This window comes from Enhydra lutris, unplaced genomic scaffold, assembly GCF_002288905.1.
Source record: "Enhydra lutris kenyoni isolate GAN:26980312 unplaced genomic scaffold, ASM228890v2 scaffoldscaffold1, whole genome shotgun sequence".
NCBI lineage: Eukaryota > Metazoa > Chordata > Mammalia > Carnivora > Mustelidae > Enhydra > Enhydra lutris.
In genome coordinates this window covers 90,675,411-90,703,129 of record NW_019154085.1, presented here as the reverse complement: position 1 = coordinate 90,703,129, position 27,719 = coordinate 90,675,411, and the positions used below count along the sequence as shown (strand labels likewise).

The window sequence follows — 27,719 nt, the reverse complement described above, 5'->3', positions numbered from 1 at the left end:
TTATAATTGCTTCAGTGTTTTCTTCATTAAAAATAACATCTTATCATATGAAACAGATAATGCTATTATGAGTAGAGATAAATACACTGTTCCAAACAGGAAAAAGAAATATTCTTCTTTTATGTCTAAAAAGCAAAATCTCTTCCATATACCTTTCTATTATATTTTACATTCAATATTTTTTCAATAGAAACAGTAAATGGAATACATAACATAGAAAGTAATCATGACAAGCATTTTATTATTAAGAAGTTGTGTTCCACATGATTCCTTATAATCCCTTTATTTAGAAGACAGGATTCATTTCTCTGTGAAACAACATCCTAGATAGTGGTAATGTCTTCTAGATAGTGGTAATGTCATAATACCCTAGAGTTTCCATCTTACACTCACAGAGGTTAAGGGTACCAGAAGAATTCTGATGGGAACAATCACAGTTCACCACATCATCTCCATCTCTCCCCAAATGTCCACAGAACAGCTTCTGTGTACATGGTAGGGAGTCCATCTGAGTGGAGATTGGTGGCAGATAGGATGAAGAGGCAAATTATGACATCACTGACATGAGGATAGCATCTTACACAGCTATGAGGGCTGAAGATCCAGCAGTATGCAGTAATGGAGATTCAAAAACTGTACTGGGGCTCTCAGGTGAAAGTGAACATAAAGAATACCTTGTGAGAAGAGCAGAGATGTGGAGCAAGTGGAACCCAGTTTTAGATGGAAGTCTGAGAAGAAGAAAGAAAGGAGAAGAACTCTGACTAGATGAAAAGAAATGGGAACTTTGAAGTTAAAATGAATGGCTAGGAGATAATATTTAAAAGAAAGACATGGATGAAATGATGAGGTAGGGGGTTAGAAGAACTAGGTAGAGAGCAGAATATTTGCAGGATGTGTTTTCTCCCATGTTCCAATGAAAAATTGGGCAAATGAATCTTGGTGAGGAGGACAGGGAGGTCTATTAGAGTATGGGCAATGTGCAAATAGGAAGACTATCTTTTTAGTTCAAATACTCTCTTCACAGGGTCCCTGACTTGGTATAGAATTTGAGAACCACCAGAGGGTTAAATAGTGTGCTAAGACGTACTGGAATTGGACATACTAAGTGGTTGCAGAATTTCGCATGTAGCAGGGGCAAGATGGTTGTGGGGATTAACATCTCCAGCAACTGTAGCAGAGGGGGATGGGAGAGATCCAAGGGAATGCAGGAACTTTATTAAATAGTTAGGCAAATACCTCTTTTGCCAAAACCTCTTCCTCTGTTTCCTTCAACTATATTTCCTCCTACTTTGTTTGGTCAATCAAGTATTGAAATTTGTTTCACCCTTAGGGTGATTTTTGAGGGAGAAATATATTGGAATCTCTAATTTGTCAAGTGAATATGAAAGCTTTCTGACAATTTTTCCTCAGGCTAAAGTCCTAAAAGAGAGAAAAGAAAATAATGTAGTCCAAATAAAGATAAGCCAATTGAGAAATACTAGACTTTTCCCTCCAGATAGTCCAAAAGTAAAGTAAGCCTACGAAATGTGAGTGAAAACATACCGCAGCCACCCCAGGAATAGCAATGAGATACTACAAAGGAAGATCTGACAGGGATTGTGGATCAAAGTAGCACTAAGAGAAAAAGTAAAACCATTCTTCCCCTCACATACTTTCTTAATTTTACTATTTCATCCACTTTTTTTTTTTTTTTATCCCATGTCAGTTCAAATATTTAATGAGATAGGAAAGATATAACATTGGTCTTTCTGTGGTTTTCAGGACATTTCTTATGAATATCTTAAGTATATGTTTTCTCTTCCAACTTCCCTGCCCAGCCTGCAGCACAGGGCAGCTGACATGAAAAAAAAAGAAAGAAAGAAAGAAAGGTGTGGGGGGAAGAAAGAAAGAGAACATTAAATTTGCTATCTTCTTCCTCTCTTCTGTTTACTTTCAAACCACATCTTTTCTTTAATTTACTGCTTAGGCTCTAAGGGTATGCAAACCCTGAGGAATGATGATTTCATCTATAGGAATGCTTATCCTTTTCCCTTAGCTTATTGTTTATGGAATCTTCAAAGGGTTGCTATGAACATGTGAAAAAAGAAAGGAAAAAAAAAAAAAAAAAAACTAACACCAGTTTCCTTCCCATCAGGTAGTCTTAGAACTACTTAGCTTTTTAGTCACCTAAAGTTGTCCAGGTGACCGAGGCAAGCTCATATACTACCCAAGGATAGTAATTAGACCCACCTCAGTAGGAAGAGAAGGAGGGATATTGTGTATTCTCCCCCACTGATTCACCCAGCCTCTCACACATGAGAAGAAATCAGAGTGACAAACTTTCTAAACAACTCTTCAGGTTACCCACCTCCACCCCGCCAGATAGCCTGGTATGTAACACTCTCAGGGCACTAATAAAAGATTTACAAGAATTTAGGGTTTTGCTTCCCTTCAAAAGGAGAAGAAACCAAAACTGATTCCTTGGAACATTCATTTCCATTCTGCCCTGTGGGATAAGAATAATGATACTATTAGTTACTATGAACAGCTACACTAAAGAAATAAAAGTGTAACAGTACTTCAAAAATTTTACAGATGATTCCACCATCGCCTTTCTCCATAGCCTATCAAACTCTCTCTATACATTGACTTTTTATTGTACTAATTTAAAATCTTTACATCTTACTTTATTTACACTTAAAAAATAATAGGTGGTGTGTGTGTTTGTGTGTGCATATCTGTGTGCCCACATATGTGCATGCATATATACAACAAAACACTGCACACATATGTTGCCCCAATGATACAAACAGAGAAGTATCTAGAAGGAAAAGAAGCGGAGCAAGAGCTCCTTTTCCATTGTTCCTGAGCCCCTCCTCCTCCTTTTCAAACTTCATCATCTTTTAAGTACTGTAAGGTTCCATTTGTTGGATAAATACACATCTGAATTATAAGACAGACTGGCTTATGCCATATGGACCCAGAGAAGTCTTTCCCCTAGCATGTGAAATGTGACTTACAAAGACACCATGTAACCACATGTAATATGAGAGAAAAATCAAATCCAAAAGATACAACTGTAATAAGTAAACTTTTATCTAAAAACCTACCCAATTGTTTATCCTAAAGGAGCTAGTCCACTTACTTAAATCTATTCATTTCTAGAAATAAGGTGTGTATTTGAGTTCTTACAAGTGCTTTTAGTTTCAAATGTCCTATATTATATGGGAAGAACTTCAAGGCCAAAGTTTTTGTTGTTGTTGTTGTTTTTAAGGTATGCAATTATTATGATTTTTATACTATTATTATCACAAAAGAAAAGTTTTAACAGAAACTTGATTCACAAATGGAGTAGTTCTCACCCAAGTATATGGCTAAGATAGCTATAACACAGAAATCAAGAGTTTAGCCTAAGAAAGGGGTAATAATGTTTTGAGTTATTTTCATTGTTATTCAGCAGCTGGAATTGATGATATTAGTCAGAATAAAACCTATCTATATATTTGGAAGACTTATGGCTTCACCAGAAATATAAGAATTTAATATACACCTACCAGGTAGTAGGTGCTATATTTCATAAAACAAAACTCACTGACTATTTTATTTACCACCTTTGAAATTTTTTTTTTTCATTTTTTCAAGAAAATCCACAGTAACTTATTAACTTCCCATGGACCCTTTTATGACTTTTGTCTTAAAATCTACTTTCTGTATCTTTTGTTCAGTTCCTTCACATTCTAGCTTGATATTTTTATCTTTAACCTAGTTTAATATCTTTTTTTTTTTTTAAAGATTTTATTTATTTATTTGACAGACAGAGATCACAAGTAGGCAGAGAGGCAGGCAGAGAGATAGAGAGAGGAAGGGAAGCAGGCTCCCTGCCGAGCAGAGAGCCGGACGCGCGGCTCGATCCCAGGGCCCTGGGATCATGACCCGAGCCGAAGGCAGAGGCTTTAACCCACTGAGCCACCCAGGCGCCCCCCTAGTTTAATATCTTTATTATATTCTCCTTTCCTGCTTGCAAATAACTGATAAAACATGTCCTTTTGGGGGTCTACTTTTAGTTTGCTTTCCTCCTTTATTCCAAATACTTATCCATTTTTCTCTACTTATTCCCAGTATCTTACTATATTTTATCATTTTTTTATCTTCTATAATTAATATGAAATAACAGCTGATTTAAAATCTGCACGAGCATTTGGCTCTTCCTAAACTAGTGTCAGTCTTAGATAGTAAGCTACTCAAGTGTTTGGCTAACGTCTTACAGTCTAAGGTGGCAGAGTAACTTCTGAGCCCTTTTCTAGCTCCAAAATGGTCTGTGCACATTCTGTCCTCTTCCACAAATTTGCATCACCTTCTCCTGCCATCTGTACTTCACTATTTCCTTTACCATCAGTCTTTTCTAAAAATAGACTTATTCACTCTATTTACTTCTTTGCTATCCATTTTCTGTACCAACTCAAGGAGATCTGGCTTTTCTTTACCATTCCACTGAATTGACTTTCATGAAGGCAACAAAGAGATTATCTCCGATTTTCCAAGTTCAACGACTACATAGTCTATACCGGCCTTCTTGTTTTCCCTTAACACATTAAAATGCTAACTGATCCTCCCTTCTTAATAATAATAATAATAATAATAATAATGCCTTATGAAGATCTTTCCATTAGTCCTGTGATTCACTTCTCCTTTTCTTATATTATTAATGTCTTTAATTTTTTATTTCAGTAGGTAATTCTGATGTACTCCCCTACAACTATTATTCTATACCTCCTCTGAGCTTTCTCTCTGTATTAAGTCCAAAATTAATACTTCTGTTCTAAATCTACTACCAGATCTTTATCTATCTAAATGTCTCTGGGACATTTCCATCTGAATGTCTACAGGTGCTTCACTGTGGGAATGCAAACCATCTTTATTATCATATGCCTGATCCCACATGAATAAAAGACCTAAAAAAAAAATTTAAAAATTAATGAAAGACAAAAAATAATGTAAAAAGAGGGGGAAGAGTTCACAAAACTTGTCTATTCTTTTCCATGTTTTCTCTATCTTTATTACACAAGAAGACCTATTATGCCACCTTTTAAAATTCTGTTGTATCTGTCTCTCTTCTTTTTATTCTTAGCTTTGGCTGCTTTGATAGCCTCCTGTTTTACCTTTCTCATCTCAGCATTATAGTTTTCATTTGCACAAGCATAGCCCCCCCCCCACTTTTTTTGAAATGTAAATTTGATTGTATTGGGTTTCTTTTAGAACTTTGGTAGGTAACTTTTTGGTGACTACAAGGTAAAGTTCCTTAAAATGGCATCAAAAAACACCTTCAGGGGAGCCTGGGTGGCTCAGTGGGTTAAAGCCTCTGCCTTCAGCTCAGGTCATGATCTCAGGGTCCTGGGATCAGAGCCCCGCATCGGGCTCTCTGCTCAGCAGGGAGCCTGCTTCCTCCTCTCTCTCTGCCTGCCTCTCTGCCTACTTGTGATTTCTGTCTGTCAAATAAATAAACAAAATCTTAAAAAAAAAAACCAAAAACACCTTCGAGTCCTATCTCCTTCCTCTCACTTGCCTCATTATTTTTTAAACCACTTGCCAATATGCAGTCTGGCTCTAAACATTTCAAAGTATTTGCAGCTTTCAATGTTAGTCTCTCTACTTGGAATCACCTTCTATTTTGATCATTCTACCTTATTTATACTTTATTCCAACCCTCCCCTCAAAACTTATGTTTTCATATCTGCAATCATAAAACCTGATATATACCTTCGTCTCTTTAACTATTTTTATTTGGAGTTTGAACTTCGTAAGGGCAGGCAGAGGACTTATTAATTTTATGTCTCATCCTTAATGCATTTTACCCAATGAAATATGTTGGGGAATGAAAATTTTAAAGGAAATTGGTTCAGAAAAATCTGTCTGGGGGAACCTGGCTGGCTCAATCGATTAAGTATCTGCCTTTGGTTCAGGTCAGGATCTCAGGGTTCTGGGATCAAATCCAGTAGCAGCAGCAGCAGCAGGCTCCCTGCTCAGCAGGAAGTGTGCCTCTTCATCTCCCACTGCCCTTCCCCCTGCTCATTCTTTCTCTCTCTTTAATAAAGAAATAAAATCTAAGAAAAGAAGAGAAAAGAAAGGAAAAGAAAACTCTGTTGCATCCAGATTTTAAGAGTCCTTAAATGTCAGACTAAAAAACTTGTTGTTTATTCTGCAAATATAAAGACTCCATTTGTAATTCTTTATCAGGGCCATGATAAAAACAAAAAACAAAAACAAAAACAAACAAACAAAAAACAAGGTGAATGCTTACATAGTATTTTCTATATGCCAAGTTCTGTTCTGATTTTATTTAATATTAATATACTCATTTAATTATTGCCTCTTTTCTTACAGCTTGAGAAATTGAGGCACAGAGTGGTTAGATATTTTACCCAAAGACACAGAGACAGCGCTGGGGTCGAGGTTCTGACCTACATCATCTGGCTTGCTGATTGGTGTCAGTACTCACTCAGAACACATTTAGTAAAACATTACAGTATGACTACAACTTTGTGATTAACTGGAAAGAGTAGAGGCAGGGAGACCAGTTAAAGGACTATTCTGTTTATCTAGGCTCGAGGCAGATTAAAAGGGAAGATATTTCAAAGAACTGGATGATTTACTGATACATGAACTTGTGGGTGATAAAATGTAATAGAAAGAGGAATCAAGGATAACACCAAGGTTTCCTGTCCAATTGTTAGGAAAAGAATGAGGCCATGCGAAAAGCAGAGAACTGAGAAGCGAGGGAGAGTATTTTTGGAGCAGTACATTCACTGTTCCATATTCTGGTACAAATGTCCAATAAACATGGCAGTAGAACTGAAGAGGTGAGAAATAACAAGAGTTTTGAAGTGAGCAAAGGGACAGAAACAGAATAGAGATTGTACTCATAATTTCGATGAACTGCAATAACTCCCCTCCAACAGCAATTAACAAAGTATGCTCTATCTGTACTGTCAGGGGCCATATACTGAAAGGGTGAAACTGTGATGCTCTCAGGAATACACTACGGAAAGTGTTCAGGAAACACTTTGCATAATATTCCTAGGCTGATGCCGCATACATTTACCTTTACAGTCCAATTCATCAGAATTGTCCCCACAGTCATTTTCACCGTCACATAACTTGCTGTGAGGAATGCAACGACGGTTGTAGCAGGGTCTGAAACCTCGTCGACAGCTTCTGTTTTCTTATAAAGAAAAATAGAAACATCATTGGAGGTCTTACAGAGATATTTTTACAAAAAAGAAAATCACAGATGAGTTTTCATTTCATAATGATTGGATCGTGGATCTACAAAAGCAGCACTGTGCGGTATCATAGCTCTGGATTAGAATATTCATGAATTATCGAGGAATTCATTCATTAAAGACCATTTTGACTAAGTGCTTTAACTTGAGTGATTCATACTTGGAGATCTCTTCAAATTATACCCACATTATCATTTCTGATATTTGTGTGTCAGTACAGAAATAAACGTATATTCAACTCTCAAGAAATAAGTCTTTACCTCAACAGTCACAAAGACACTCTCAACACCTATCTCCTATCTCCTTTGCATTTCGTAAGGCTTTAGAACAAGAAAAAAAAATAGTGGCAAAATATGTATTCCGGAACCAGTGAATCAGAGGCTTACCTAATATCCATAAATTTCTCTTAAGAATCATCTAAAAATTCCTAATTTCCTAAGAAGAAGAATAATTACCTTCTGAATTCTGTTTACCTTAAAGAGAGTCTCCTGACACTTTCTGATTTCAGGCAGAAGGTACTAGCTGTCATTTACTGAACACCAATTTTATGCCTGGCTCTATAATATGGAGCAAATGTAAACATACATTTGTTTATTTAGGGCTCTAAGCCAATATTCAAACTAAGTTTGTTTTGTAGTGAAAAACTAAAATATGGAGAAGTACCCTTGCTCATACTAGTCATACACTAGTGGGTTTAGGAACAAAGATTTAACTTCGGGTGTGATTACAAAGCCTAGAGTCTATACCTACGGTTGTAAAACTACAGCCCACAGGCCAAATGCAGCCTAGTAGCCTGTTTTTGTATAGCTCTGACACTAAGAATGGTTCTTATATTCTAAAATAGTTGCAAAACAAATTATTTTAAATAAAGGATATTTCATAGAGAGCATTTTTGACCCACAAAACCTAAAATACTTAACTATCTAACCCTTTGCAGAAAATGATTGCCAACCCCTGCTCACGTGACTATTATCTTGCTTCTCAGAAGGTAAAAATAATGTGAAATATATTCCTAAGACAATTCATAATCAATGCAAATTTGCAAGCTGATTATTATTACATTTTTATATCCTTTAATATTTTCATAGCATATAGGGCATAACCACTCAAATGAATATACCATCTGGTAAAGGTAAATTCACTAAAGTTTTAATTACAGATCAATTATGGGCAGATTACATCTGACTATGATTTTAACTGAAAATCTGTGATCCTGTAACAAAATGAATGAGAGGACTGCCTGCGAATTTCCCAAACTCTTCCCTCCTCTTATTTTAATCACTTTTTGATTATTTAGGTATAATTATCTAATCGAACAAAGGAGAAAAGTACAAACCAAATATAGTAATTTCATGTACAGATTCCTGAATTTTACAGAGCATACAATACCAATACTCTAATATTATAGTACAAAAATAAATCATACCAATTTAGAAATAATCTGGAACAATTCTACAGTAACTATTAATGATTTACACATATTCAACTTTCCAGGAAAAATATTGTTGTGATGAAGGCTAATATCAGTGGCTTACTGGGCTCAAAAAACCAATCTCTACTCCCCTGAGAGAGTGAAAGTTTGACTATCACTTAATGTTATCACTTAGCGTCACCTACAGAGGCATAACTAGAGGAATTCATGCTTGATGAGGAGGATGGCTAATGCCATCAGCCTTTGAACCCAAAGACACTAGCCCTAGGCCAATCCTGGAGGCAAGAATAGGGACAACACTTTGATATCAACTCAACAACATGCGATTATTGACTGATAGTAGACTTTTGTGCAGGGTAAACTTACAATATACGCCAATGACTAATAATTCTGACTTACATTTTTTAAGAACGTAAACCTAAAACCTATCACTTCGTGATAAGTAAGACAGCTTAAATAAAGGCCCCTGTTGTATTTAAACTTGCACTTTGTAGAGGGAAAGCCATGAGAAAATTCTTCACTAAATATCGTGAGTCCTAAATAGGACATAGGGAGTCCCATTTGAACAAGAACAAAAGGCCAAAATCAATTACTTTAGACCTACATGGTAATGAGTGACATTAAGGAAATCATACATGTGAGCTAAATGGAGACAATCGAACCCAAAACTATGAAAATAATTCCAAACTTCTCTCTGAAGTGAGGACATACATCATATATGAGCCACTTACCACAGTAGAGCAGTTTTTCATCTGACTTATCCTTACAGTGAGGCACGCCATCACAGGTGAGCTCATAGTCAATACACTCTCCGTTTCCACACTCAAACTCTGAATACATGTTGCAAGATGAATTTTTAGCTGAAAGGGAAAAAAAGTCCATGTTTTGACTCAATAACAAACATTTCTGGTACCATAACATCTCTTTCCCTTAATATTCATTATAGAACTAAACTAAAATTTATCAAAATGTAAAATAAAATAAAGGGCAGTGGTTTATGACATGTCTTAATTTAAAAAAAAATAAGAGGAACAACTTTTTGTTTGCTGTTTTTACATTCCCTCTTTAAAATTTTTGGGAGTTGCCTCACTTCATTTTTCTTTTACACCTATTGTATATTGGGGTAATTATTTTGTGACTGTATATGTGTGGAAAGAAGGATGGGCTTTGGGGGAGTATATTTATGCATCTTAGCATAGCCGTCTACCTTAAAAATAAATACTGAAAAAGAGCCAATTAAAGGAGCCCTGTACATATGGAGAGAGGATTTTTTATGTGTGTGTTTTCTTATTAGAAACTACATTCTTCAACACATTGGAATTTTCCAAGATACAGAGTTCTCAGTTTTATTTCTTTATTTTTGTTTGAGTATAGTTGATGCTCAACTTATTTCAGGTGTAGAGTTCTCATTTTTTAATGCTTGCCTTGATTTATCTCATCTAAATCTCCCTCCAGCTGATCTTCCTCCCCAACTACCTTTTAAAGAAGTCTCTGTAGGAGTTTTCATTGTTCAGAAGTACTGGAATTGCTAAAAGTATCCTCATCAGCCTCTTGTTCTATCTATGGCGAGAGGTACCAGGGGCGGGATGGCCACACAGGGTCAGCGACTACTCCTTGAGATGCAACTGTGGGTTGAACTGGGGGAGGCTGAGCAACTGAAAAGCATGTGTAAGAGAAGCTTATGGGCTCCAGATGACCACTGCCATATGTCTCATTTCTAAATCTCAAGATTTTCTTAAGAAATTAAAAGTCCGAGTTTTTATGTGACTTGTCCAATCTGTGAGACCAGACCAATAGCAACAAAGTACAAAGAAACAAAAACCATCTTTCTACAGCTAGGTTTCATCCCTGGAATCCCAGTATGTCACCCTTGTTTTAGAAAGATCTCTCCTGGGGAAAATGGACCTATTTTTATTCTTAAGCAATAGATTTACCAACAGTCATTTGGAATGCAATTCTGTTCTTGCATTATACGTTGTTTGCTTGCTTATACTCACTCCATTGCTCATTGAATAATTGTACAGTGAAATCCAGTCATACTAATTATATTGGAGATAATTAGAATTCATTTATCTCTACTAATGCAGAAAACATAGCTTAATTTTATAATTTACTATCAATTTCTTTTCAAAGTTGTATTTTAGAAATATTCAATTACATGGCTACTAATACTACTTAAAGTTTCCAGTGTTTTATTTCTTTATTGTTCCTAAAATTTATCTCATTTTTACAGGTTATCTATTTATCTACCTATGACTTCTAACTGAACTCTTTCAATGTTCATTTTTTTCTTCACTTTCCAAAACAAAATTTTTTTTTTCTTGGTGCAGATTAAATTTGGTAGGGTAGAAAGTCATTTTAAAGAAAGTAACAAAGAATTTAAAAGTCTAAAAATATCATTAACTTCAAAGGAACAAGTGTTAAGGAGGGTATTGACATTACTGCACATGATCACATTCAAGCATGAACTGAACAAAATTCACTTACTGAGAGGCTACTGACTTTCCCAACTTACTGTCTACTTGCAGCATATCTTGTTTAACTTCTCACTTCTAATGAAAACTGTTATGATTGAAAATGCAAATTTTGGTTTTATAATCATTATGCCTTTGAGGGAAAATACAAAAAAAAGTTTTTATTATGTAAAATCAAACCTTATATAAGCACAATATGTGCTTAGTTATGTTCAATTGAAATAGCATTGAGTATTTTATGTTTCTTTGCAGAAACAAAAATGTGGTTCAGCTGTCCTCTAATTCTCTTACAAGGCAATTACTTCAATTATTTCTTATTTCTATTGTAGATGTTGATAAGGTTAGGAACGTTGTGTAAAATGGAATTGCCTCATCTTTCTGTCAAGAGTTATGACAACACATGCTTTTCCCTCCGCTGTCCTGAAGGAGGTGTTAATAAATGGCCTTTCACCCCTTCAACAATGCCATTAACATTCATGAACTGCTCTGGATGAACTAATTCAGATGTGGATATAGATATGCCAGAAACATCCTCATTTCCCAAAGATGGATTTGACAAGAAGTCACTCTCCAGCCTCTAGGCTGGACCACAGGATTTCAATATGAAAGCACCATGGATACAGGACGCTTCTATAAAGGTCTGTCTGCTCTGAGGAATCCAGTATCACTCTATAGTTGCATGCGGATACAACTGTGCTTGTTTAAAAGATAGTTTTCTTTCTGATTCATTCCCTCTCATCAATAGAGAGAAGCAGGTGGCTTAGTAGAGACAGATGTATCTAATCTATTTTGGAGCAAGGACAGGCATCCAGTGTATACAAATAAGCCTTGCTGTTTTGACTGAAGGCATTGCTTTTCTACTGGCCTGGAGTGACCTGTGAAAGAAACATGAGTGATTCTAATGCATGACTAACACTCCAGGCTTACAGATGGCATCCGATCCAGACCATTACAGCTGAAACCACAAAAGCAAACTGAAAGAGAGAGTTTAAACAATTGCCTGAGCAATTCAAGGAAGTGTTAGGTTACTAAGAAATACGGGAATCTATGGCCCCGATTATTAAAATTGGCTGTCTTCATTTAAAGTTCAATGACCAATTGCATCACTCCCTTGTTTGCTTTGGCACAGTCTTAAATAGGAGTCTTTTACTTCTTTCATTAAGAGGTGCCCCTTGGATTGTGGTACCAATTCGCAAAGCAAAAAGATATGTGTATATTCTTATCTTAGGTGCAATTGTTTTTAAGGTAAAGAAAATGATATTAAAGTGCTTATATTAGAGTGCACAACAGATAAAACAGATCTTCCTGGTAAATAAAGACCAAAAGAAGACTGAAGATAAACAGGGAATATACTTATACCATCTTGATACTTATTTTATTTTTTTTAAGATTTTATTTATTTATTTGACAGACAGAACACAAGTAGGCAGAGAGGCAGGCAGAGGCAGAAGGAGAGGGAGAAACAGGCTCCCCACTCAGCAGAGAGCCCGATGTGGGACTCGATCCCAGGACCCTAGGATCATGACCTGAGCTGAAGGCAGCCACTTAACTGACTGAGCCACCCAGGCACCCTTGATACTTATTTTTATAATGTATACATACTCAGCTCTGTTGATTTTCTAAAATGAAGATACAAGATGAGGATATAGAGAAGAGGGAAAAAAGGCAAAACTACAGCCACATCCTGAGAGTGAGTTCACCAGTTTCCAAGATGTTTGTCTCTTGTTTGTTTTATACACAAATAGTCTTAATGTTAAAGATAAATTAACATTCTTTATGTTGCTGGCTAATTTCTCATAGCAACATTGGAATACTTGAACTCTTATTTATTTTGAAAACAGTTTGAAAACTTAGCTGCTAATAAGTGTATACTGTAATGGTACTAATTAAAGATTGTAATGCCTTTTGGGAGGTATAAACATCATGCAAGGCTGCAATGTTACATTCTTAATTAACCGTTTGGAAATGATTACAAATAAGCTGCATGAGCCATTCTCTCTCATTTACATACTGTGACGTACTGAGTGGTTTTACTAGAAGGCTACTGATCTACTGCCTATATATTGGTTTATTTCAGCTTTAATTAATTTTGCTATTGACTTAATTCTCAAAGTTGTAACCACAGCTTTTCAGATGATTTGCTGGTATTTCTTTAACTAATCCAACGCCTTCCAACCTGCAATAAGGGGTACACCATTTGTCACTGTTCTGGTTATCATTATCTATCTTATGGTGTTACAACTAAGTAGAATGGTGAATCAAGTTCTTTTTAGAATAGAGAGATATGCCAACTGGGCACCTAAGATTGGAGGAAGTACAACTTCATGTACACTAAAACAATTTCAACATCCATGTGTACCTTTTTTTTTTTTAAAGATTTTATTTATTTACTTGACAGAGAGACATAGCGAGAGAGAGAACACAAGTAGGGGAGAGGGAGAAGAAGGTTCCTCACTGAGCAGAGAGCCCAATGTGGGGCTCAATCCCAGAACCCTGGGATCGTGACCTGAGCTGAAGGCAGAGGCTTAACGACTGAGCCACCTAGGCGCCCCCATGTATGCCTTTGAGTAGCTGTATCATATCACATTTCAATTGTCTTTACTTACTCACACATCTGTTGTCATGTAGCAATATTCGATCCCCCCTGCAGGAACAATTTACTCTCCCATTAGGAGTTAAAAGGCACAGGTCATGGCAACCTCCATTTAATAAGGAACATGGAGAAAGTTCACCTGCAATGAAGAAACTTTATTGGTAACATTTTATATTGAATTTCTATTCCATGATAGATAGAAATTAATAGCAAACTGTTACACTGTCCCCATTTCTCAAAGATATAACCAAGGAAGATTCAGGACTTTTGAAAATCCAAACATCACAAGAGATAAGAACATTAGAAAAACATGTCACATAAGTCATTTCATCATCTAAAACATTAGTCAAGGATGTCATGGGCTCAAATAAACTAGTATCACTTAAAAACATCCTGACACTTCAGGCTGCAATTTTTGTAGATGTTCCAGTGATTAAAGCACTTTTAAGCCCAGATGTAAAGCTTACTTATCAAGAAGTATTACTTTCCCGAAAACAACTTGATTTGAATATCCAAAGATTGAGAGTGAGAGAGAATAAATTTCCCAGAAACAAATGATTAAAAAGGAATTGTTCTTCTGTTGAGAAATTAAGAACTGCAGAAGTTACCTTGAGCACTTCAGATAATTTTAATATATTGAGTGTCAAATCCTGAACACTACCCAGGAAATTTAAGAAAACAAAATCCAACTAAGTATTACTAGAAAACATAATTCTTTGAGAGATTATATTATTAAGAAATGCATTTAGTTTCTAGTGTAACTTACAGCTATTGGTGTCATTGGCAACAGCTATGATTCCCATCGGTTGATGTGGAATATCAGAACGGAGAATTTTTGTATCTCCCCCTGTGTATTTGTTGGAACGCAGAATAGCTCTTCTTCCCCAGTCTGACCAGAAGATATAATTGTCATAAACAGCTAAACTGAGGAAAGTTCCTGGCCCAGATTTAACAATCACCTGAAATAAATTTAAATATATATATATTTTTAAATGAATATGTAGGTATTCCTATATCCTCATCTATTTTTGCTTCAAAAATTAAAAAAATAAGATTAATCAATAAAAAAATCATCAGATAAAATGAATTTTACTAAATGTATTACCTTAAAATTCTTTATAGCTTTATTTTAAATGTTTTAATCATTCTTAGCATTTACAATGTGTTTATTTATTATTTTAAATATATTTCTATTTACCAATCATTCAGCTTATATAAGCAACTGCATTTTCTCAGTATTATGAAACAAAATCACCAGGTCAAACATATGAGATTGTGATTATTAATAAACATTTATCTTTATTAAGAATCATCAGATAGCCAGTGAACACTAATCAAGCTCTCAAAACTATAAAAGGATTATAAAGAACTATAAGACCCAGGCTTTTCCTTCAGGAAGTTTTCACCATGAGTGATTAAACCAGCTATACATATATTGGCAATAAAAGTTTAAAAGTAAAAACAAAACTTCTACTTAGACCAAAATAAAGGACTAGATTTACCTTCTCAATAAGACAACTACAAAACTGAATAAAATATATAAAACAAGGCTTTTCAGCACATTGGACATCAGGTAACAAAGGACAAGTATTCCTAATTAATTCAGGAAATAAACTGAGTGAGTCTCATGATGCCCATGGCTAAAGGCCTGAGAGAGATTCAGGTAGCAGCCTAGAACAGAAGAACCCAACAGAACCTGGACAACTCCCTGAGTGGGGTAGGGCTAAGAATTAGAAGACAGTGGGGTTAGATCTCATAGGGCAGAGTGTCAGAGACGAGAATGTAACAGAAAAAGAACTCTAGGTATCTGCATAGGGCTCTCCTGGATGATTCAGCCAAGTACGAAGCACATGCACAAGCATCTCATACAACTTCAGGTTGGTGAAAGAGCCATGCACAAGGATCAGAGAGAAGAGTTCCCAAAATTCACACAGGTCCATGAATTGTGTTTGTTAACACCAACCAGATTTGAAAACTTGCCAGTTCACGAGAGTCTGAATAGAGTAACTGGAAGAGTCTTGCCTCAACAATGCCAAATAATCAACCCTAGACTAACTTTGCCCTAACTCCTAATAAAACTTAAAGGAAGACCTCAAAGATCAAACTGTTTCACATAGCTTAACTCTTCCCCAGAATAGAACTCAGGTATTTTAATGGAAATATGAAAAATTTACCACTAAGCTACTATGCAAGAAAAGATATAAAAGAAAAAGAAATATCTCAAATTAATTCCCTCAACAAAAATGCTAAAACTAAAGTATAGAAAGGAAAAAAATAAAGATAGAGAAATCAAAGAAATAGAACACAGGAAAAAAAAAACAATAGACAAAAATCAATGATATTTAAAAAATGGTTATTAGAGAACTATAAAATGGATAATATATAATGATGAAGTAGGGTTTATTCCAGAAATAAAGATTGATTTTACATTTAAAAAAACCCTATTAGCATAATTTACCATACTAACAGACAAAAAAAGACAACACATGTGAAGATCTTAATAAATGCAGAAAATTATTTACAGGATCTAACATCCATTCCTGATAAAAACTTAGAATAGAAATTAAACTAGGAACAAGAGGAATGATCACTCTCACTTCTACTCAAGCTTTTCCTAGACTTTCTAGTCAGAATATTAAAGCAAAAAACACAATATTTCTAAGAAATTGGTGGGGGAAGAAGAGGAAGAAATTAAAATGCATTTATTTGCAGGTGACATAATCCTCTACATAAAAAAAATTCAATAAAATCTACAAGAAAAAAGCTGCTTAGACTAACTAATATACCTAGTAAAGCTGTATGATACAAGATTGCTACAAAAATTGTGTATACTAACAATAAATAATTGAAAATTAAAATAAAATAAATTTTCCAGTGGCATAAACAAATATGAAATACTTAGTTACATGTTAAAAGTATGTACAAGAATATAAGAACTATAAAACATTGTTAAGAGAAACTAACAAAAACCCAAATAAATAAAGAGATATAACCTATTCATGATTTGTAAGATTCAAAACCACTAAGATGTCACCTCTCCTCAAACTGGTAAATTATACCTAATGCCAATAAAAACCCAGCAGACATTTTCTAGAAATTGACAAGCTAATTCCAAATTGTGGGTGGAAATGCAAAATATCTAGAATACAAAAAACAAGACAAAAAGGCAAAAAATAAGTTGGTGGACTAACACTACCTCATTTCAGGACATAATAAATTGACAGTTACCAACATAGCGTAGTATTGGAAAAAGATAGAGAATTACATCAGTGGGACAGATAAGAAAGTTCACAAACAGACCAATATGTACATGGATAACTATTTTTAAACAAAACTTTTTTAAAAAGATAGTTTTTTTCAACAAATGGTACTTGAATAAATAAATATGCATACACAGAAACTAAAGTTCCATCCTTTAAAAAACAAACAAACAACTGAAAACATATCATAAACCTAAATATAAAATTTAAAACTATAAAATTTCTAAGGAAAAATACAGAAGAAAATCTTTATGACCTTGGGGTAAGCAAAAATTTCTTAGGTATGACATCAAAAGCATGATTCATGAAAAAGATTGATAAAATGAACTCAATCAAATTTTAAAACTTCTACACTTCAAAAGATAATGATAAGACAATGAAAAGATAAGTCACAAACTCTAAAAAAATATTTGCAAATCTTAGGTCTAGCAAAGGACCCATATTGAAGAAAAAAATAAAACCACACTTCCAAAACTCAAAATTATCATGAATATATAACATAACAAAGAGTGGGAAAGAGGTTTGAATAAACATTTTATTAAAGAATATATATGCTTGACAAATAAGCATATAAAAAGATTATTGACATCATGAGACATTAGTGAAGTAAAGTTAAAATTACTGCACCATTCTTAGAATAAAACTAAAATGGCTGACAAACCAAGCATTGGTGAGGATATGGAGGAACTTACAGGAATAGAAAGTGGTACAACAAACTCGGAAAACAATTTGTCACTTTCTTACAAAGTTAAACGTACAACTAGCATATGATCTACCCTTCTATTCCCTGGCATTTGTTTACCAAAGGAATTTAAAGCATATATCTATATAAAGACTTGTACACAAATGTTCACAGAAGCTCTACTTGTAATAAGCAAAAACCATAAGCTACTTAATATCCATGTACAGATTTATGCATAAACAAATTGCATATATCTATATTATCTTAAGCTTGGGCATGTCCTCAGGAGCTCGACTTTAGCAAAAAGTTGAGTTTTGCTATGTCAGTTTAGCTGGACTCCCCCACTCTTGATACCTAATCACCATCAATATCTTCATCCCCTGGACTCCCCTGGTGAAGTATGATCACTTTGACCTACCATCACCAATAATTTTGTTAGGTCAGTGTACGCAGAATTCTCCTTTAACTTCTGATGTTTCCAATCATTCTCTCCTTGGCTATAAATTTCTACTTTTTCTTCTGTTCAGTATTGAGCCCATCTTTTCTCCCTACTACAAAATTCCATTGCAATACTCCCTCATATCTCTTTTGATAGTCCTAAAAAAAGGCTGTATTGATGATTTAACAAGTATCATGGATATATGTTTTCCTTAACACATACAATGCAGTACTATTGAGAAAAAAAGAAAAAGATGAACTATTGGTACATGTAACAATATGGATGGTTTTCAGAATAATTATGCCAATTGAAAGAAACCAGACAAAAAGAAACACATAGTATATGATACCACTCATATAAATTTAAAATGCAAACAAACAAAAACAACAACAGAACAAAACAAACAAACAAAAACAGTGTTTCCCGTGGACTAAGTGGGCAGGGGCAGGATAGAAAAGAGGGAATAAAAGGAAAATTAATGGATTTACCATCTAGTCATTTTATTTCACTTCTGCTTCTAAACCTAACCCACAGGTGGCCTACCCAAATAGTTCTCAACTCTTTAGGAAATCAGTGGATGAAGAGAACAATAGTTTAAACATGAGTATATATTTGTTAGTTGAATGAAGAGCTCAGATAACCAGAAGAGAGAATGTGACATGAAAAATATAGAAAGAAAATAAATAATTATATCACAGAGATATAATTAGTTATCATTTTGAAGTAAGAATATATATTTTCTCTGCCTCCTACCGCTGCCCCCAGCAAGAAGGCAGGCACTGCAAGCCAGGAAAAGGGTTGTCACCTGAACCTGATCATATTGGCATGGTGATCTTGATCTCAGCCTCTAGAACTTTAAGAAATAAACCTCTTGTTGCTTAAGCCTCCCAGTCTATGGTATTTTATATCAGCATGGGCTGATTAAGCTAACAGTTTCACTCCTTCCCCTTAGAAGAACCAAGCTTTAAGATTTATATCCATTTTAAGTCTTAATAAACTAAAAAAAATCAAAATGATGAAGGAAAGATTGCTTTCTATGAGAGTGTGAAAATGATAGCTGCTCTAATGTGCTATCTGGGAAGATTTCCCTGAAAAGGGGAATGATGAATACTCAATAGGACAGGAAAAGAGAAAAACAGAGGAAAGCACTTGGACCAGAGGGAACACCCAGTGTAAAAACCAAGAAGAAGCGAGAACAGAAAATGGGGGGAAAATGAATAAAGAGTAAGGGAGCATATGGGTCATTCAGACATCTAAGAGGATCTCATGAGGGGCAGGGTGAGAAAGGCCAGAAGGGCAAACGTACAGGGTCTTCCGATCAAGGCTACAAACCTGAATTTTGTTCTGAAAGTTATAGTAAATCTCTCATGTTTTTTAAGCACATTAGTATCATTATTGGTTCATAGTTTTAAAGATTATTCTGCCTCTGGTGTAGAGACTAGATTAGATAAAAACGAAAGAGCTGCAGAGATACCAATTAAGATCCACTGCATTTGTCCAGGAAAGGGATAACACTTGAGGTTTTCAGAAGGGTGAAGAATGCAAATAGCAGAGCAGTATTTGCAAACCAAGGACTTCCTGATTCACTTTTTATCCAAACTCATGAGGCTTTTCACTCGTTCATTCGTTCATTAGTCCTTTTACCTTTTTAATTTATTATTATTATTATTAATTTTTTTTGTGAACAGTGAAAGCTAACACTTCATGAATGCTTACAGTGTATGGGATATGTATGCATTACACATATAAAACCTAATTCTAATCTCCACATTAACAGATAAATAGAGACCATTTCCTCACACATTCATTGATAAGGATTGAAGCTTAACAAGGTTATACAATCAATGCAAGGTCACAGATTTACTAAGTGATTTGAGGCTATTTCAGATCCAAAGCAACTGAAATCTGATTTCAATTTTCTATATAAAATTTGCAGGGTGCATGGGTGACTCAGTTGGTTAAGCATCTACCCTCAGCTCTAGTCATGATCCAAGTGTCCTAGAATCAAGTTCCATATTGGGCTTCCTGTTCAGCGGGGAGTTTGCTGCTCCCTCTCCATCTGCCCCTCCCCGAGCTTGCGCTGTCTCTCACTTACTCTCTCTCTCAATAAATAAAATCTGTAAAAAAATTTGCCTTAGTTAAAGAAAGTAAAGAAATTCTTTGATATTAACATATATGTAATGTGCTGTCTTTATTATTTTATCTATGATCCTTCAAATTAGGAATTATACTAATATCTTTGGGTCACTTTTCTATCCAGTATCATATTTTGCATGAACAAAATTCATACTTCAATGAATCACTAAGAATGAAAACAAAATTCTAATAGTTAGACATAAATAAAAAGTTATTTTTAATGGATAACAAATAGCTAGGCTTATGACAATGAAAGTTTTTCTATGTTGTTACCAAAAGTCTATTTGGTATATAGCAACTTTTATGAATTTTAACACTGATTGAGTCTAGTAGTTTACTTCTCTACTTCTGCTGACACAGAGAGGAAAAAGCAACATTAAACTCAGTCTATAATTATGCATGTTGCTTTAATAGGGTACAATAGGTTCTTCTAAGAATTGAGCTGACTCCAGACATCTCATTTCACTGGTTAGAGTTCCATGTGGAACATGGAGATGTGAAAATCCACTAAATTATACTTACTCATCTCCATGTTAAAGCGTTTTTATCATAAGTTCACAAATACTGCACCTTGTAAGCCTAATCAGCATCGTTATTTACAGTGCAGAAGATCTGTCATCATAAATTGCACTTTACCATGTCATATGGAAATGTATTAGTATGGCAAAATTTTGAGGCATTTTCACCTTGAACCTATAAATAGGCTCATTTTCAAAATAAGAATTCATGTTCATTCAGAAAGTGCTTTTCTTGACACATTCACTTAATCTCGCATGTGTCCTCTAGATAGACAATTAAATTGGTGATGCCACATAGACTTGAAATCATGGGTCAGGAATTTAATTACGAATCATATGATTTTCCATCTTAAAACTTCCCTGGTGCCTTATTGAAAGCACTAGAACCAATGATAGAATACAGAAATATTCAGTTTTATAAACCAGACAACATAATTCCAACACCCAGATGCTAAATGTTAAGCCAAACAATTTAAAAGCCAAGCAAACAGGAGGCTTCCCAAATACCCCAGTTGACTGCCTCACCAACAGGATCGTACATAATCATGAGAAATGACAACTTGGCCCCTGCCATGGTCAGCATGACAAAGTGTTACAGATTGTAAAGAAACAACTGCCATTGCTTTAACCTTGGAGAGGATGGTGATGTGGTCAATCAGCAACTCAAAACTGAGAAATACCTAATTTAAGAATAGCTGGCTATATTTAAATTTCTTGGAAGAGTTTGAAGAAAATGGGGTATCAAAACGTCATTAGTATCCAAACAAATTTGAAAAGAACATTCACAGCAATCATCTAAAAGACTGCCTATTGTATTACCAGCCTCAGTTAAAAAGGCAAACCCATCATAGAGGTAGATTAGAGAATGAATTACTTTGATTTTATACTCTTTTCTTTCTGATCTCTCTAATGACCATACTCAACCAGATGCCAGAGGACAATGAATCAGGTGACCACAAGAAAGTCTGCTAGGGGCAAAGACCAGGTGAAAGAATGTGGGAAAAAGATCTAGAGGATATACCTGAGAGAAGTAGAAGAAGGGAACCCTATTCTGAGATTCATTATTTTTCCCCAAATAAGTTATTTACCTCAGTCTCCTAATCTATAAAATGGGATAGTAAAAACAATGACTCAGCTTTGCTCTTATTTCAGGAAAAAATATAGGTTAAGCTATTACCTAAGGGCACACAAAGGACTAAAAAAATAAACTAATATCCCCGAAGTGTTACAGCCACTCCTAACTGGAATTTGAGCAAGTTTCTAATGTTTTGATTATTGTGCCTTCATATATGATTGCAGCAATAAAGTTATAGTTTAGCCAAATTTCTGTTTAGATATATTAGACAGTTTGAGAATCAAAAGCTGATAGTATTAATAAAGAATAAACTTAAAAAAAAAACCTGAATCTCTTTTTCAGTAAGTTATTTCTGCTTTGAATTCCATTCAAAAATGTCACTGTGAGACCCATTCAGGAGTGACTTGACTTCCTTGAGAATCCTTTCCTTCCTGCCCAAAGCAAAATGGCTCCTTCCTCTGCATATCCAGACAGTTTCTACACACATTCATAATGCTCAACAGAGAATATCATAAGAGCTTATACTTTATCCATCTTCCTGGCAAGACTGGAATACTTGAAATCAGCAATTCTATCTTTTCATTTTCATAAATCAAATGCTTAGAATAGAACATATTTAAGGTTCAATGATTATTTATCAAATCACTTAATACAAGAGTAATTAAAAAGTAAATTAAAAGAGTAATTAAAAACATTTCTTCTTGTGTTTGGGTTTCTTTCCTTTGCTTCTTACTTTTTAAGGGTATATTTATATGAAATTTGAACTCAGCTTTGTACTTTATTTGGTTGTGTACCTAAAGATATAATCTTTTCTTTGTAAAATGGTATTACTAAATTTGTGTTTTACTGAAACACTGTAGGCATAATCTTCTCAGGATCACATTCATGCCTTTGATAAATATTTCAGTGCTGTTACTCTCTAGATCATTGTCTAAATACAACTCTCCTGGCATTTTAATATTTTACTAGAAAAAGTGAAGAGCTAGTCAAAGAAGTATATATTAAATCAAAACCTCATGTGTCAAAGCTATACTGAAATGCCAGTCTTAATTTTTCAAATTGGGTTTTACTGAATATCTACAAAAATCAAATATTATTTTAGATGCTACATTGTAAGAGAAAAAAAAAAAAAAGAAAGAACAAGTATCCTACACAAAAGGATGATTATTTGTACGCATGAAGATGTGTTTTCCAGTGTGTGTAAGTATGAATAAAACTACACAGGGGAAAGGGTAGAAACAAATTAATTTAATGCTATATTTGTAAAGAAAATACAGCCTAGGATTAACAGCCTGAGCTCTGAAGTTAGAATGATTGGGACTATTTTCAAACTTTTTCTTATTGGGGAACATAAATTGTTATTTCACTTCTCCAGGCCTTTCTTTCTTCTTTTCTAACAAAAACAGAGTTAATAGGTATCATAAAATTTTAGAAACTGTTAAATAATATTAATACAACACTTAACATGGTTACATTGTAAGCTTTTCATAAATGTTTGCTATAATTATTTTTGCATGATGAAGAAGCAATGAAATAAGCTTGTAAAGGTAGTACTTTGAAATACTCTCAGTCTTATTTCTATTTATTTCTAAATAACTTACTTATTTCTAAAAAACTATTCTACTTATAGTTCTGTTTATAATTATAGACTACAAACATATATATAAATATATAATATATAATATATATTATATATAAATATATAAATATTATTTGTATATATTAATATATATTATATATATTAATTAATACAATTAATTAATATAATTAATTAATATATAATAAATATATTATATAAATTAAATTTTATTATATATATTATATAAATATAAATATATAATATATTATATATTGTAAATATAGATATAAAAGAATCATAACTAAAATTCTATTTATAATTCTAAAAAATATTCTATTTATTTCTAAAAAACTTACTTCTAAAAGTATTAAGAATGATAAAGAATCAACTTAAAAAATAAATTTTTACAGGAGATTTCCATTTGTAAACTATATATTTTCAACTTCTGAGATCATCGCATCATCAAACCTATGCTTAGAAGTAAAATTAATATCTGCTTTGGTAAGATCCTTGAGTTCCATTTCTTGTTTGGTTGCATGTCAACTGGAAATTTCTGGTAAGAGTCACAAAGGTTATTATGTCAAATTTATTAACTTTGAGGGAAAACTAAAAAGAAGTGATTTTAATTAAGCAAGCCATATTACACTGAAGCTGTTTTGAAACTCCTATCACCTTGAGTTTTAGAACTGTAACTGATTTCCAATTTTGGAAATCGAAGATTTTTGTTTATTGTATGTGTGAGGAAGGGGTTATATCTCTTTGGAACATACTGTTCTAAACATTCTAAACATTCACTGTTCTAAACATTCTAAATATTTGCCAGCCAAAACAAAACAAAACGAAAAAAATAACCCTCATTTGAGTTGTGGAAAGAGATGGGCAGGGGGATGGGGTAACTGCGTGATGGGCACTCAGGAAGACATGTAATGCGATGAGCGCTGGATGTTATACTGAACTTACTGAACTGATGAACTGATGAATCATTAAACATTATATCAAAAACCAATGATGTACTATACCTTGGCTAACTGAATTTATATTAAAAAAAATAAAGATTTTAAAAAATAATACTCATTTGATTTGTTAAATGTCACTTTGAGAAAGGGATGAAAGATTTGTGATTGAAAGTTATATCCAGGGGTGCCTGGGTGGCTCAGTGGAGTAAAGCCTCTGCCTTCAGCTCAGGTCATGATCCCAGGGTCCTGGGATTGAGCCCCACATCGGGTTCTCTGCTCAGTGGGGAACCTGCTTCCCCCTCTCTCACTCTGCCTGCCTCTCTGCCTACTTGTGATCTCTCTCTGTCAAATAAATGAATGAAATCTTTAAAAAAAAAAAGTTATATCCAAAATGTTTACTTAAGCATTTTTATTTATATTATTATATTATCATTATTTATAATATATAAAATAATATATGATATTATTTTATTGATATATTATATTGATTAAATTTTATATGTGTGGTCATAGGCTACTCCAAGGTCACTTCAATAAATGTGGAAATATTTATAAAATTATATGTAACGGTAGCAAGGTGAGTTAATAAAACTCTATTTGAATTTTCATAAATATGTGGTAATATCATCTTAAAATTCTTCTTTATTAATCAAATTAAAAGATAGAACTTGAAAAAATAAAAACTCAATGAAAACTACTGCAGGATAGGCTGCATTGACTATATATACTTTCACAAACACATCTTCCTTACTATACATAGTTTTTTCAATCAACTGTGCTGAAGCATAATTTACATATAAAATGAGGTGAACTTATTTTTAACAATTAGAATAATCATGCACACATTCATTTCCACCTCCAATTCCCAACCTCACATCCTTTTCCTCAGAAGTGAAGACTGTCATCAGTTTCTTGAGTGATAATACATTCTTGTAAAATGCTGCTTACTTTTAAAATTACAAAAAGTCTTACATAGTTGTTAAGGGTGATTGCCTATAATCTTTAAAATTAAGAAGCATACTGTAGAAATGTGTCTCAATTTAAAATTAATCTTATTCAATAGAAATCTATTAGATGAAGCAGAAACTCAAAACAAAAAAAAAATTAACAGTAACACACAAAAAATGTAAGCAAAAGGTAACAACCTTTTTACATTCAGATATGAGTGTATCTATACATCTAATCTTTTTTAAGATTCTTCAAAGTCCTTGAAATGGTTTATGATGTCTTGTATGACCTGACGCCAGTACCTCTCTGTAATTATCACCTATTATTCTCCATATTGGCACTCTATTCTGGGCACAATTTGTGTCTGATTGTGTCTCAAACATAGGAAGCACATATAAAAATCTCACACAGGCTGTTCTCAGTGCCTGAGAGATGCTTCTCTAAAATACCCACTTGGCCAACTAGCTCACCCCTTCAAGAATTAGCTCAAAAGTACTTTTGAGGAAAAGGTGATCTTTTCAACAAATGGAGTTGAAACAACTGGATATAAATATGTGTGTGTGTGTGAGTGTGTGTGTGTTTACAGAAAGGACAGAAGGACAAAAGGACGGAAGGGAAGAGGAAAGGAGAAAGGAAGACCTGCAGGCCCAGATGGTTTCAATAGTGACTTCTCTCATATAGTCAAGAAAGAAACAAGACCTGCACAAACTTTTTCAGAAAACAGAGAAGAAGGAAATGCTTTCCAACTCACTCTGTGAGAGTAGAATAACCCTAACATCTAAATCTAAAAAAGACATTACAGAGAAAGAAAATTACAGGTCAATATTTGTTATCCATGCAAATATTTTAAACAAAAAATAATAATTCTGATCTAACCTGATATGGAAACAATACCACATGATGATCAAGTGTAGTGTATCTCAGGAATTCATAATTATTTGAATATTCAAAAAAACAATAATATGTAATTCACTATATGTATTCATGAAATAAAGCAGAAAAATCATGTTATGTTAATAGATGTAGAGAAAACATCTGATGAAAATCAAAACCAATTCTTGATAAAATGATCAGCAAACTGGAAGCAAAAGGAAATTTCCTCAAACTGATAAAGGATATTAATGAATACCCTAAAGCTAGGGTATTACTTATTAGTGAAAGCCTGAATTGTTTCCCCCTAAAATTATAAAACGTCTGGAAGGAAACAAAATAAAATATATATATTTTTTTATTTTGAGGTAGACAAAAATTTCTTAGATAAATGCAAATAACATGAACCATAAAAAAAGATTGATAAATTCAAATTCATCAAAATTAAAATGTTTTCCCTTCAGATACATTATTAAACAAAGATAAAATAAATGGATACAAGGCAAGCCACAGAGTAGGATAAAATATGCATATCATATTTATCAGGCAAAGTACTTAGAATCAAAGTAAATAAAATACCCGAGGACTCAATCATAAGAAGGCAAATTAAAAAAAAAAAATAAGTAAAGGAATAAAGATCAACAAAAGATACTAACAGCTATTTCACAAAGAAATTAGGTAAGTGGCCAGTAGCCACATGAAAAGATGCTCAACATTATTAGCATAAGAAAATGGAAGTTAAAGTCATAATGAAATATTAATATACACTCCAGAATGGATGAGAATGTGGAGTAAGCAGAACTCTCATATGCTGTTGGTGGGACAGTTAAATGGTATAGTCACTCTTCAACATTTTTTTTAATTAAACATGCACCAATCATATGTCCCAATCAATAAAAGCATATGAGTAAACATTATGGAGTGATAGAATGTGATATAAATGTGCTATATCTTTATTGTGGTAGTCATTATATAATCTTATACATTTCTCAAATGTCACCAAACTGTATATTTAAATTCAGTGAATTTATCTTATGTAAATTATGATTCAGACTCAATTAATTTTTAAAAAGATAATTGCAAACATTTTGACTGGATAATTTGATGAATTAAGGGAGTACTATTTATTAAGATATAATAAAAGTATTTTGATTATGAAAACTAAATACAAAAAATAATGTCCTATCATTTACAATTATATACTAAAATGCTTAAAGACACAATGTTTAAATGTCTAAAAGATACTTCAAAATCATCCATAGATTAGAAGTGTGAGGGCTCTTTAAGAAACAAAACTTAACATATATTACAAATTACTGAAGTGGGGTAACTTGTACAAGGGGTACATTACACTATTATCTCAACTTTTGTAGCATTTTGAGAATTTTTTTTAGAAGATCTTATTAATTTATTTGAAAGAGAGAGAGCATGAACAGTGGGTGAGGGGCAGAGGGAGAAGCAGACTCCTCACTGAGCAGGAAGCCTGACATGGGGCTTG

At 33.7% G+C, this 27,719-nt stretch overlaps 1 protein-coding gene across 1 annotated transcript in view; it reads right to left on the bottom strand.

Moving 5' to 3' along the window:
* Window positions 1-27,719, bottom strand: part of LOC111140884 (LDL receptor related protein 1B) — a 1,957,146-nt gene that overhangs the window by 298,078 nt on the left and 1,631,349 nt on the right. Inside the window, exons 45-48 of the mRNA XM_022493131.1 lie at window positions 14,525-14,717; window positions 13,772-13,897; window positions 9,423-9,551; window positions 7,079-7,198 (exon numbers count right to left, since the gene is read on the bottom strand). Of these exons, the coding sequence (XP_022348839.1) occupies window positions 7,079-7,198; window positions 9,423-9,551; window positions 13,772-13,897; window positions 14,525-14,717 (568 nt within the window). The remainder of the gene's footprint in view (window positions 1-7,078; window positions 7,199-9,422; window positions 9,552-13,771; window positions 13,898-14,524; window positions 14,718-27,719) is intronic.